This window comes from Podarcis cretensis, assembly GCF_951804945.1.
Source record: "Podarcis cretensis genome assembly, chromosome: 12".
Classification (NCBI taxonomy): Eukaryota; Metazoa; Chordata; class Lepidosauria; order Squamata; family Lacertidae; genus Podarcis; species Podarcis cretensis.
Window position 1 is genome coordinate 33,964,373 of NC_137181.1, and position 14,521 is coordinate 33,978,893.

Consider the following 14,521-nt stretch of genomic DNA (forward strand, 5'->3'; position numbering starts at 1 on the left):
ACCATTCTCTGTCAATCATTGGTGGCACTTCTAAATAAATAAAAGTCAATCTGTGGCTGCCTCTTTAGTGAGTATTTGAAGCTACCCTGTACTGAGTTAGACTGCTGGTCCATCTATCCTATGACTATTTTGTTTGGCGGTGGCTTTGGGGGTCTTGTGCATGGGTATCACCCAGCATCTCCTACAACTGGAGATGTTAGGGATTGAACCTGTGATCTTTTGTATGCAAAGCGTTTGCTCTACCAATGTGCCATGTCTCCCTCACCTCTCCATCCCATGTTGTGACACTTGGGAGTGCATGATGTACCTTCACATGGTCTCAAAGTGTGAAATATGGTGTGGGGGAACTGATGCCAGATGGGAGAGTCAATGGAAATTGGGGACCATCCTTTCATGACCAAAACTGCCTTTAACTTGTGCTCTGATGTGTGGTGGTGGGAGGGAGGACAAGTATAGTGAAACCAGCTGGGTCTCATACATCCCTTTTCAACACTTCTGTATTTTTATTAATAGCAAAATACAATGGTCCTTTTTTCATCTGTGGTCACAGAGGATGTTTGTTTTTGGAAACAAGCAAAAAGCATTTAGGAACATGTCTTAGGTGGGGGCTGGGGGATGCCACTAGCTATCAGGAGGTTTGCATAGGCTTCCACTAGCACACTGGTTTAATTGAATCTGGGCCGAGGCTGCATAACCTTATTGGAACCAACTGTCTTTTTATTTTTTTCCTGTGTCTGTGTGTGTCTAATTCATGGTTTTAAAACTGATTGGAAACTGGTAGTGGACAGTTTGTTGGTTTTTTTGCATTTATTTTATCCCTCCTTCTCCCAGATATTTGATTACATGAGATATGTCTTAATTATTGAACTGCTGATCATGCTTTTTGTAATATTATAATATTGTTGTCATTGCTTTAAGCTTTAATATGGTTTAAAATTGCTGTGAGTTGCCCAGAGACCATTTGGTATTGCAGCAACTACCAACTTTAATTAATTAGTCTTATAAATAATGACATTTGCCATATTTAACAATCATAAGGAGAAAGATAAAGAATTGCTGTTGCATTTAAATAAAGGAGCTGGATTTGTTCTGAGGACCTCAGGTGCTGAACAAGCTTCTAGTAAATCTAATGCTCTCATATAATATGCTTTGGATTTAATAAAGTCATAACAAGGAAAGTCTCCCTATTTTATGATGATACTCACACTGATGCAGTTCAGGGATACATCTTCATGGATTGAAGTAGCAAATCCTTTGAGAAGGGTGTTCGTTTTTTTCAAAAAGCGATTCAAGCTCTTTTTTCTGATTTCTTTCATATGCACTTAACTCCCCTCCATCCTATTGGCTGTTGCAGGAATGGGCTGCAAAACATTTTAACAGTGGCATTCCCTAAGCCTCTTAAGAATGAGCTAAATGATGTTTACCAGTCAGACTCGTGCTGCCTTAGCTTAACTTTAAACCATGGGTGCAGTGTAATCAAGTATTTCCTTTCTTTTTTGATATGGTAAACCAAACAGCTGCCTTTTCTTCTTATTTTTCCTCCCGAGAAATTTCACATTAATTTATCCCTTGAAAAGTAGCTTTTTTTTTGCATCCTATTTAAATTCTGATTCTATCCCAAATGACTGCTGTGGAGATAAGCACGTTCTGTATCCCACATTGCTTTGTTTAAAAAAGCTCTCTCTCTCTCTCTCTCTCTCTCTCTCTCTCTCTCTGTGTCTGTGTGTGTGTGTGTGTGAAACCAACCCAGCTTTTCTAGAAGGCCTTTTTAAATGTCTTCAAATCCCTTTGCGAAATAAAGTCATAATGTGGTAGCAATAATTTCAAAAAGTCTCTCCTTTGTGGCACTGAATTTGTTCAAGCATATTTACATTTGAAACTGCTTGCTGCATGAACATGGCATTGAAAGTAAAATTATGAACACAGAGGCCTTTTTCCAATCACGTTGCTGAAACCTGCAGTTCCTTATGGCAGCTTTCCTCGCTCTCTTTTTAAAAAGCAGATACATATCTTTTTGGCTTGGGAAATAATATGCTCCCTCAAAGCAGTACACCCCTAGGTTATTGCCAAGGTAATCGTGTTTCCCAGGCTACCTCCCAACCCATTTTCATGTGGTTTTTCTCCCCCCTGAAGAGATGCCTTTTTGTATTGTAATATTTGAAGCACACACATGGAGACATACAATGTGACTGTGATCAGTGCGGTACATACTGCAGGAAAATTCGTTTTTAAAAATGCATAATACTCCCTTTAAAAAGAAGAGGGTGAGAGTTTACTTCAGTTGATGGAATGAATGTCTTCTTCCCTGTTTTGTGAACATCTGTGGTCTTAGCAGTGCACCATTTTTGCCGCATTGAAACACAGCATCCAGGCTCTCCTGGGCTTGTAGCATCATCTCCTGCATTAGAAAATTTGAAACTAATTGTTCTATGCATTGAATATGAATGGTGTAAGTTGGTGTCACTGTGGAATTCCTATATGGGGGGAAAGTCTATCTGATTGCCTTGGAAAAGCTGCCTGACTCTAAGGCACCATTCTGCAGTATACACTTAAAACAGCTTCCCCAGAGCCCCCCAATTTTATTATTAAACTACTCTGGGAACTGCATCTTGGTGAGGGGGGGTGGAAATCTCTGACAACTCGCAGCACTTTTAACAAATTGCAGCTCCCAGGATTCTTTGGCGGAAGCCATGACTGTTTAAAGGGGTCTAATGCCACTTTAACTGTGTGGTGCAGAAGGAACCTAAGATGATTATACTGTCTACAAGACTAAGTTCTCGCATCGATTGCAACTGATATATAGAAAAGACTCTACAACCCGAAAAAAAGAGACAATGCATGTGCTTTCGTAAGCAAAGGAAACCTTTAATATATATATATATATATTTAAAAAAGGAAGAAAATATATTAGCATGCAGTACGTTGGGGCAGTTTGCAGCTTGATCCTAGTTGGTTGCTGCCAGTCCGAGTAGACAGTACTGGGCTAGGTGGACAAGTAGTTTGACTTGGTATAAACAGTGCTATTTTTCTAGAAAAAGAGGTCCAGAACTCATGATGAACACCTCCCCTGTTCTCTTATAATGGCAATGGCTCCCACCTGAGAGGGGCCGGAACTGGGTTCAGGTGAGTTCTGGCTGAAAAAAAGCCCTGGGTATAAGGCAGCTTCCTGCACTCCTGACTTTTTTCTGGAACTTGCAAGGTGTTCAGTGACACCTTGGCCCTTTCCCAGGAATGTTGGGGCACTGAGACCCGTGGCTTTAGTATATCAGAATGTCAAAGCTCATAAAACCAATTGACTTGTTTTGGGCTATAAGCTGCACAGTTAAATGTACGTAACGCTAGTGAAAGACAAGGAAACCTGTAGCTGTTCCATTTCTTTCCCTGGAACAAGCCCTAGAGTGCTTCAATTGTCTGGCAGATTTGTAACTTCTAATCCATTGATCAAAGAGGCTGACCGTTATATTAAGTAAATGATAAAGAACTAGCTTGCCAACTTCCAAAGGTAATGATTTTAGGCTTTAAGAAATCTGTAGCATAAAAAGCTAACTCTTGGGGATTAGCCAATCCTGAAATGCCATTCATTGCACCCACCCACACCTGTCCCCTTAGCCCCACTTTCAGTCATATTCCTAGGGCAGTTTACAAAAATATCCCCTCTCATATTGCCTCATTTTAGAACATCCTGCTACATTTCCTGGCTCAGCAGGCTGCATGTTGCTAATTGTGTGCAACATTTAGAATGTGTGTCATTATCTCCCTATCACATTTTTAAAAATTCTAGAGGTCAAGCTGGAAAAGTCAAGTGCTCTTTTCTTATAGTTGCATGAAGATAGGGCATAGACACCTGCCCATCCATATATCCCCTCTGTCAGAATGCATGCATATATCTCACTCTGATTATCCAGGCATTGCAAGCAATATATACAACATGACTTTGCTTAAATCAGAGGTGGAGAACCTCAGGCTCAGGGACAAAATGTGACACCCCCCCCCCCAGCTTCTCTCTCAGATCCTCAGAACTCCCCCTTGTCACACCTCCTCCAACCCCAGGATCTGCTTTGCCCCCCAGGTGTGTTTACCTAACTGGAATATGTCCTTGAATTATGGTAATTTCTCTCATTTTCCTAAGTGGAGGCTAGAGAGGTGTGTAGGTATGTGTAGAAACTAGCCTACTACATAGTGGTAAAATTTGCTTTTTTGCCTCCACCAACATTTGCCTCTTGAGCTGCCCACTACTGGGATATGGCCTTTGGAAGACTGCCTAGAAAAGAATACTGAAAAAGGTTCTTCTTTATATCCAGCACTGGAATGAATCTACCCATATGAACAAGCCAGCAGGAAAGGATGGTGCCTTTAGCTGGGAGCAGAAACAACCTGAAGCGTACAGAGGCTCTGAGTTATTGGAAGGCTTTCTGGAAAGGAATGCAGCTCTCAGGCTGAAAAAAAAAAATTCCTATCCCTGGCTTACACCTTCTTGCCTACCAGATTTCTTCCCTCCATCTCCACATTCATAACTCGTGCTGTGTTTGTTTCATGATACGTTTTTTCAGGTTGCATCCCGTGGCGACCCGGAAGTACCGCAAAGGGTTACTTCTGGGTTTCGCCGCTCACACATGCGCAGATGTGCAAAATGACATCACATGCATGCGCAGACATGGCAAACCGTGACCCGCACACACGCAGATGCAGGTTGCATTCTGCTCATGTTGCGAACGGGACTCCGAAATGGATCCCGTTCGCAACCAGAGGTACCACTGTACTTGCAACGTCCTTCAGAAACACTGCTAGCTATTCCCTCCCTGCCATAGCACAAGGGGAAAGTCCCTGATGAAGCCAGTTCCTCTCTTCCCTCAGGAACACCCCAGCTAAGTTCTCTTCCCTTGCGTTATGCAGACAACCACACTTTGCTCCTTGTCAGGCAGCACAACCACTAAGTCGATTCTTAAAACAGTCAGGGACCAAGAATGGCGAAAACCAACGGCAGCTTCTCTCAGCAGGATGGCCAGAGTGCCCGGTGTCGTGTCTGCTTTGGCAGCCTACCAGCCATCTGGCTACCCTTTCCAGGAATGTGCAATATTGGTAAGTGTCTACTGCCTCCCTGTTCCTCCTTCCCAGTGCCCACAAGCTGGTTGTTTTTGGTATGCGCCGTGAGCAGACTCGGTGGCAGGGCTCCAGCTGCCTCTGCTGATGCAGACATGGTGCCAGATGCCAGCCAAGTGGTCATGGATGGGTGTGGAGGGGGTGGGGTGGGGACAGATTGATCATTGGTTGTGAACTGTGGCAAATCTTGAAACACGCCGGTGTCGCACTGATTTTCATGATGCTTTTGTAGCCTTTAGCAAACATCTGGGTGTCTCTTGAGCTAATTATGAAAGGGGAACAAGGAGCCTTGTTCCCTTTCAACCCCTCCCCCCAGTTTCTCCATAACAAAATATCTTGCACATAATTAGACCAAAATTGAGAAGCTAGTGGCAGAGAGAAAAGGGAAGAGAATGTAGATACTATTTTTGTCCCCTTTCTTTGATACACTGTGTCCCCTTCCCCAACTGAATCCAAACCTAAGTGCTGTAATTTCTCTCAGTCATCTATTGTCTCATTTGCCTCTTCCTTTCCTTCTTTCCATATATTGTTACCCCCCACCATTGCCATTTAGGGAAGGACTTTTTCTTTTGATGCTTATGTTAGTGAAGGAACTTGACCTGAATTGGCACAGCAGACAAAGAACTATTCTTATTCTAAGTCAATCAGAGTCATCTTGGGTCCAGGGCACAATGGGCTGATCCTCCCACCACTGGTACCACTGGTACCCTTCTCAAGGTACCTGACCGTTGCTGTTTAGATGGCAACATAGCATTTTCCAGTTCTTCATGTCTCTGATACAGTGTAGATCATCATTATCTGTAGCCAGGTAAGCAGAATACGTGGGAGATTTGGAGACCCGCTGGTAGCAGTGAGGAGGGACAGAATGAGTTGAGTTTTTATTGGGCTTAGATTCAGATCACTGGAGATAAACCCTGGGGTCCTAAGGCCTCCCTTCGTATAAAGGGTGAGCATTAAGAACCACCAAAGTTTCTATTCTGAGCTCAGGAGACAGCTACCACAAGTGGGGAGCTACAAAACCCTGTTGAAAAATCTCCTGTGCCTGTGGGTGGAATGCTGTGCACAACACATTCCCCAAACAAGTTATACTGGGGCTGTATTCAGCTCATTTTTGTGCTAGTGTAGGGATTAGAACAGATTTGGGGAGGTGATGGGAGGAGAAGGGCATGTTGTTCTGCTGCGCAAGGAGAAATCCATGCGCTGATAGAAGGATCTGTTAAGCGCTACATTGGATACAACTCTTCATGTCTATTTATTTTCTTGCATCTCTGGGCAAGCCATGTGTGCTCAACAATATTTGTCTTGGTGGCTTCGAGAGATGGAGAAATTAACCCATTTTCACCACAGCTGCCTCACACCTGCACAAGGTTTTGTTGTATTGCAACAGTTGTAGTGACTTTCTAGTCAGCAAAGGAGAATTTAAAGGAGAGGCAACGGTGGTTGGAAGGCCCCTTTGCCAGGTTGTGTCTAGAATCGGGTATCATTCTGAGGAATAGTTGGCAGAGGGGGTTGGCAGGATTTGTTGTTGTTTAGTCATTTAGTCGTGTCCGACTCTTCGTGACCCCATGGACCAGAGCACGCCAGGCACTTCTGTCTTCCACTGCCTCCCGGAGTTTGGTCAGACTCATGTTTGTGGCTTCGAAGACACTATCCAACCATCTCGTCCTCTGTCGTCCCCTTCTCCTTGTGCCCTCCATCTTTCCCAACATCAGGGTCTTTTCCAGGGAGTCTTCTCTTCTCATGAGGCGGCCAAAGTATTGGAGCCTCAGCTTCAGGATCTGTCCTTCCAGTGAGCACTCAGGGCTGATTTCCTTAAGAATGGATCGGTTTGTTCTTCTTGCAGTCCATGGGACTCTCAAGAGTCTCCTCCAGCACCATAATTCAAAAGAATCAATTCTTCGGCGATCTGCCTTCTTTATGGTCCAGCTCTCACTTCCATACATCACTACTGGGAAAACCATAGCTTTTACTATACGGACCTTTGTTGGCAAGGTGATGTCTCTACTTTTTAAGATGCTGTCTAGGTTTGTCATTGCTTTCCTCCCAAGAAGCAGGCGTCTCTTAATTTCGTGGCTGCTGTCACCATCTGCAGTGATCATGGAGCCCAAGAAAGTAAAATCTCTCACTGCCTCCATTTCTTCTCCTTCTATTTGCCAGGAGGTGATGGGACCAGTGGCCATGATCTTCGTTTTTTTGATGTTGAGCTTCAGACCATATTTTGCGCTCTCCTCTTTCACCCTCATTACAGAGTGATTGATAAACATTTGGATAAACTTCTTCAAAGTAGAATTCCTTTTACTGGGAGAGCGGGGGGGGGGGGGGTGAGAAAGAGAAAAGGGAACCTTAGAAACTTCCCCAGAAAAAAGCGTCCTCAGTGCTATTTAACACTAGGTTGCAAAATAAAGCTTCCTTGCCGTTTTAGAAAATTGAACTGGGTGGTTAACTATCTGCGTTCATAAATGCAGTTGTATCTCTCTGCTCTTTCAAAGGTTCCCATTGCCACACTTTTATTTTGGTGTTACATCCCCCCCTGCCGGCCACACCATGTCAGAATCATGTTGCTGTGCTCAGCATTTTCCGTGCTCAGCAGCTTTGCTGCAAGTGCAAAGAGCAGCCCCCGGAGACAAATCATTTGCATTACAGATGCAATAGGAGTAAATTCAAAAATGTAATTGCACTTTGCAGTGTGGTTATACATTCAAATGGTTTCAGTATTTGCTCTTGCTGTGGGAGCTCTTTTGTTGATTTAAAAAAAGCAAAAGCAAATGATAGTTCTGACAGAAGTGCTGAGACCTAGAAGTTATTGTTTGCGTTCAGATCGCTTCAGAGCCTTAATTTAAATACTTTGTGAGCAAGACCTCAAGGGAAGACTTCTCTATTTTTCTCTCCTAAAAAGCTGGATAGTTTTTACATAACCCACATGCAGTATACTTACAGAAACAAATAACAAGTGTTGTTTTATTTTATGTGTGTTGTTTTACCTACGGTATAGTGTAGCATCAACTTTAGCTAGGAGTTCTCAAGTAATAAGGTTAAAGAAATAAACAGATAAATCTGGTTCCCCATCTGGTGCCTCCTGCTACTTCTCTGCATCTAGCAAGTCCATTACGTCAGGGAATGATGCTTCCTTGGGCTTCCCTCCAGAGCTGCTGTGGGATGTCAGTTTTTCAGCGGGATTATGGCATGGAAGGAAAGAATTAAACCCCCTCTTCAGGTGCCACAGCGCCAATCCTGATGACCCCTCCTTCCCGTGACAGCAGTTTACAGTAAAAAGAGTCCCACTTCCAGTGAGCTTTCACCACAGTTTCAACCATAGCTGGTTCCAATATTATTCTTAGGTAGAAAGTCTGGTTTAACCCTATACAGTTGTACCTCGGCTTCTGAACACCTTGGGAGTCAAACGTTCTGGCTCCTGAACAATCAAAACCCGGGAGTGTTCTGGTTTTCGAATGTTCTTTTGGAATGCGAACATCTGACGGGGCTTCCAATTGGCTGCAAGAGCTTCCTGCAGCCAATCTGAAGCCGCACTTTGGTTTTGAACATTTCGGAAGTTGAATGGACTTCTGGAATGGATTCCACTCGACTTCCAAGGTACGACTGTACACATATTTCTTACAGTAACATAACTCGGTCTGAAAGTAGTAAACACACAGTGTTTTGAGACTGAATAGATCAGGGAAGTGTGACACGTTTTCAAATGTTGCCTGGTTTGAACAGAGCAACTGCCCCAAAGTATCTTGGGATCAGACCTTGCATATTTCTCTTTGAATGTCAGACTTTATTCCCATTTCTTCAGAAATGCTTTGTGAATGTAGAGAACCTTGATTTTCTGCTTACACAAGAGGCAGGTAGCCGCGTCTGGAATGGTTCAGCTCCCGCAATAAACTGTGGTGTTTTCCCCAACCACCCTGTGTCAAAGGACCCTGAGAGTTATTTTATTTGTTTTCCCAAAGACTGTGATTTATGCAGGTTATTAACCAATGTCATAACACACAACTTTGCAGGTGCAGCCCTGCTTTCCTGACCGGTCGCTAATCTCAACAGAAGCTGTGTGCGCGCCATGGTTTTCTGTTTCAGAGCTGAAGGGGAGTAGATTCAAAGCTGCTTTGGGAGGGATTGGGTTTCCTCCAAGGCTTCTCATTTATATTTAAAAGATTGACTTAAGTTGTATCCACTTCCCATTAAATTGTGTATGAACTATTTATCACTCGTGATCAAATGGCCGTCTTGATAAATGTAACTTGTCCCTTCTCATAGTAGAGGGAATGCTCAGTGGTTCTGTTATGTAACAGGATATTGGCTATTTGCTTAAAACTCTGTACAGCTTGCTTTGGTGCTCTCTGTATTGCCCAGTGTGAAGAGGTAGTTTGGACAGAAGCCCAAACAAGCTGGAATAGTCATTCCCCCTTAATGATGGATAGAGCCAAGGGAAGTAAGTGCCTAGCTTGCTGCTAGCCTGAGTCAGAATTTATGTATTAGGTTCTTTAACAACTCTAGAACCAGTACGAAATCTGCAGTTGGCAGAATAGCAATTCAAGTAAGATGTTTCAGAAAACCATAGGAGTTGGATGTTACAAATGATTTATCTGATTTCTTTTCAAAGAGTCTGAGATTAAGGAAGGCTCACTTTTCTCATAGAGATGGGGGAGAATGTCAGTGTTATTAATGAGAAACTACTACCTAATTTGCACTTCTTAAACCAATAAATCAAAACACAGCTATTCCTCAAAATATTCTCTGAATTTTGCGATGCAGTTCTCCAACCAATGTGTACAAAAATGCATATGTGAAGCTTGACTATAAGCTCCTCTGCATTAGTACTGTCAAAAGTCCCACTTCTGGGGATTTTCTCCCACTCTTTATAGGCTTCCAAAAGTCATGAAATGTGACTCTAATCAAGAAAGCAAGTTTCATGAAGAAAATGCACAGGTATAATGGCATAAGCTTTGCATTCAGATACTGCTAGGAAGTTCTAAATTGTCCTGCCCCACAAACCATATTTTTTTAATGCCATTTGCACTGTCGTTTACAATGCAACCCTAACTATATCTACTCAGTAGTAAAGTTCTGTTGAATTCAGTAGGAATTACTCCCAAGTGGGGTTAGGATTACAGCCTGAATATCTGAGAATCTGACACGTTTCAACTGTTCAATTTCCCCCCATTTCTTTGTTTAGTTCTTGGACTTGCTTTGATATGGAACATTTTTATTTCTTGCTGTGAGTCTGAAGCAAGCAGTGAAGCAGCTTTTGGTTGTTGAACTGTGTTTGTGTGTGGATGTACCTTATTTAGATTGCGTGTGTTAATTTGTCATTTTAAATTTTGATTGTGGGTTTGGGCCCCGAATGTTGGAAGTGGCCTGGGCCCATCTGGACCTCTGAGAGGCGCTGCTGGCAGCACTTCTGTAGAAAGCCTTGCCCTTATTCTTTCAGCTGACATCCAATCCTCTGTGTTTTACACATTGGTTAAGAACTGTTCTGCTTTCCTGGGGTTTTAATGCTCCCTAGCACGGCTTTGATTTTTCTGCAGCTTTTAATCTGTTTCTGGAACAAAGAGATTTCCATTTATATGAATCACAAAATGTATTTCTCGATTATGGGTTGTGAAATAGCAAGGTAGAAAATTATGCAGATTTGCTCTCAAAACAACGAACAAACCTGATTTACTGCTAAAGGAAACACCTCTAGAGGGCGGTGTAGCATTGCTGTTTTGTGATCTTGGTTTTACATCTCAGTTTAGTGGTAAATAACCAAATAAAATCTTCTAGGGTGGTATTTGCCATAATGCTCTAACTAATGACTGTAAGAACCAATGAGAAATTTGTTTTAGTTGTACCAACAAGTGTGGTGATTATTTCCATAGTTCGAAAACACCTGAAGTCTTTCAAGGAACCTTCATGAAAAAGCATATTTTAATATAACTATTAAATGCCCATTTATTCCAGATCAGTCCCATTATACTCAGTGAGATCTGCTCCAGGATATGTGGATTGTATGTTGGAACATTTTATCATATGTCAGCTCATAAAAATGTACGAACTGGAGTCAGGAAGACAGGACAAAATTACTTTGTTGGAGGGAAATGTCATAGCAAAGTGGTAAAACTACATATTGGCTCTCTCCCCCACTGCCCCAGCCCTTGTTCAAGGTGTATGCCCACATTTCTAGGGGCTAACTTTTAAATCTTCCATTGCTGTATTCTCTTGGTAGTATCCAACTATGCTATATTCAGAGTAGACTCATTAAAACCAATGGCCCTTCATTGGTCATGCCCATTATTTCCAGTGAATCTACTTAGAATAGGACTAGTATTTGGTACAGTGGGTGATGTCTGATGTTAGTCATACTCAAGAGTCCATTAATTTTGATGGGTCTACTTCTTTGTATATCTTAGTTGGATATCAGTTGACATATTTATTTATTAAAAATAAATAGCCTCACTTTTCTTCTTCAAAAAATGAAATAGAGGTGGGGTTTTTTAATAAAAAATAAAACATCATACAGTGCACACTCTCACACACATGATCTAAGAGCAAAACAACAATTAATAAAACAGCACCCGTGGAGACAAAATCATCAATGGTACCCCACAGGGATGTGTGCTAAGTCCCTACCTGTACTCATTGTACACATATGACTGCATATCTTCAGATCCATCCACAGTAATTATTAAGTTTGCAGATGATACTACCATAATGGGTCTAATTGCAGGCGAAGATGAAACAACGTACGGGGGGAGGTTCAAAAAGTATCTACATGGTGCTCAGAGTATAACTTGCACCTAAATATTAGTAAGACAAAGGAGATGGTGTTGGACTTCCGGAGGAAGAGAGGGGAACCTGCCCCGCTGTATATTGGGGGGGGGGGGGCGCTGTGTGGAAATTGTCTCCTCATTTAAATTCCTGGGAGTTTACCTTAGTGAGGACCTCACTTGGAAAATCACCATAACCCAGGTGGTCAGAAAGGCCCAACATAGACTCAGGGTCTTGCGAAAGAATAATGTTAAACAACAATTGATGAACTCTTTTTACTGGTCCACAATAGAAAGTGTCCTTTCAAATTGTATTACAGTGTGGTATGCTGGCTTGACAACCATGGACAAAAAATCTCTACAGAGGGTGGTGAAAACAGCCCATGATATCATGGGCTGTCCCTTGAGTCCGCTAGATGATGTAGCAAGGGATCGTTGCCTTAGGAAAGAGAGAAAAATTCTCAGGGATGACTCACACCCAGGCCATCACCTCTTTAATCTTCTAACATCAAGCAGGAGATATAGAAGTATAATCAGCTGTACCAACAGGCTAAAAAATAGCTTCTATCCATGGGCTGTTAGGCTGTTGAACGGAAAATAACATAGCGAAATTGACTTGTGAGGTGGTGTGTTGTTCGATAAGCACACAGAGTGCAACGAGACTGAGTGTTTGGGGGGGGGAGAGGCTCGTTTAATTTCATTGTACGCAGGTTGTACAATGACAATAAAGGTATTATTATTATTATTATTATTAGTAGTAGTAGTAGTAGTATAACAAGCTGAGCGAGTACTCAGTTGTGTTTCAACAAAATGTCTAAATGAAGAAAGTGCTGGTACCTGAGATAATCTCATTTGATAGAACATTTTACAAGATGGCTGCCATATTGCTTTATTAGGAACACCTCCACCGCCCAGGGCATTGTTAGTTTTTCTTTTGAAACGCAACCTATGACTTTCTCCTCCAAAAGCCAGCACAGTGTCACAAGATTATGCTATTGCTGGTGTTACAGACAGATGCGTCAAGTCCAATGCGTCGTTCTCCAGTAACTGTAAATTTTTAATCCAGAGTTTGAAAATTCTCGGTCCAGAAACGTTCTGAAGGGAGATGGCTATCTTGGAGCTTTTCAGCACGACAACACATTTATGAGGGCTCTCAGATCTCATAACTCCAGAAGCGCTTCAGAAACGAGCAGGTTATGAAAGGTTTCTCTCGCGAGCAAAATAAATGTGCTATTCAGCGATAAATCATGACAAGCTCCTGTTATACCACATAGAGCTAAAGAATGCTAAGCAAATGACTCCCCTCCCCTTCCCACCGTGTGCTTCTGAGCCTCGTTATGAATGCTGGATTCCATTGCTGAGTGATACAAAAGCTACTGTTGCAACCTTTTATTCCCTGGGTGCCCATGAACCCTTTGTGAAGTAATTGAAGGAAATTGATGACATAATTGGGCATATCTTGGGTATCAAGAAGGCTGCAAGGGAAAACCAGAGCATAAAAGTAACCAGCTTTCCAAACCACTTTTACATGCAAGTTTCCGTTTCAACGAGGATTGCTCTTGAAACAGTTCATTGTGCAGGAAGCAATGTTCTTTGGAATGCTACAGTTCATAAGTTCTGGCCAATGCTGTGTGGGAACAAACATTAATCCCCATGGCTAAGAGCTATTAGGTCTAAGCGGCTGGTTATGGTTTTCGGCTCTTGTAGAACGTGCAGGATGGAAATAAAGCACCATTTTCTTCAAGCCTTGAGATTGTCTCTGACAAGAGTTCCAAGAATGGTTTGAAACAAATAAACATTGAAAAGTGGAAGCCTTCAAATATAGCCTGGCTTCAGTTGTTTGTGGTCTGGTTATCTCCTGTCTGGACTACTGTAACTCACTGTATGCTGGGCTGCCCTTGAAGATGGTCTGGAGGCTGCAGCTAGGTTGGTAAGTGGGACAGCCCGATGGGACTGTGTGCTACTAGTCCTAAAAATTGTGTACCGGTGGCTACCAGTGAGCTACCAGACACAAATCAATATGTTTATGTTAGCATGTAAAGAAAGCCCTGAATGGCTTGGGACCCAAATACCTAACAGGGCACTTCCCCAGTGTTAATCATCTTGGACCCTGTAATGGCAGATGAAGCTTTGGTGCTCGTGCTGTCACTGGGGGTGCCCTGTTAACATTGACTTGTGTCAGGGCCTTCTCAGTGGTAGTTCCCCTTTTGTAGAATGCCTAAACTCATGAGGCGCACCTTTTCCTGTAATTGATTTTTGGGGATCGTATATAAATGGCATACATAAGGAGGTGCTGCTGCCATAAAGAAAAAGCAGAATGGCTGTGTGTGACCAAGGGCAAGATTTTCTGAAAACTTTTCTTGGCATAGGAAACATTTATTGCAAATTCCACCCTTTGGTGATAATTAGAGTTGGCACCAAAGTGAAGTTTTGAGGACAGAACTTGTTACGTATTTCCAAAGACTGGGGCATTTCTGTGCAAGATGCGAGAGGTAAAAAAGAAAAGAAAAAAGGAATTGGAAAATTAAAAGCTTGTTTAGGATTTTATTTATTTGCTACATTCTTATTGTTGATAATTCTTTTGGTTAGTTACATTTTGATGCCTATGCAGAGATTTTGATAGTAACAAACTACTGTAGTTTTCTTTGTAAGTAAAAATGTTTAAGCTTTCA

The 14,521-nt window shown here is 42.3% G+C and overlaps 1 protein-coding gene and 1 long non-coding RNA gene across 6 annotated transcripts in view; one reads left to right on the forward strand and one right to left on the reverse strand.

Moving 5' to 3' along the window:
• The window catches only part of LOC307199859, a 531,299-nt gene that overhangs the window by 364,286 nt on the left and 152,492 nt on the right, over window positions 1–14,521 (reverse strand). The gene's annotated exons all lie outside the window — the stretch shown is intronic.
• The window catches only part of HDAC9 (histone deacetylase 9), a 474,032-nt gene that overhangs the window by 133,761 nt on the left and 325,750 nt on the right, over window positions 1–14,521 (forward strand). Inside the window, exon 1 of one of the 5 annotated variants that reach the window (XM_079947889.1) lies at window positions 4,934–5,079. The exons of 2 other annotated variants lie outside the window; for them this stretch is intronic. In XM_079947889.1, coding sequence (XP_079804015.1) covers window positions 4,965–5,079 — 115 coding nt within the window. In that variant the 5' untranslated portion in view covers window positions 4,934–4,964. Of the gene's footprint in view, window positions 1–4,933; window positions 5,080–14,521 lie in introns of those variants that run through there. 2 more of the 5 variants (XM_079947888.1, XM_079947895.1) reach the window with 2 other exon arrangements.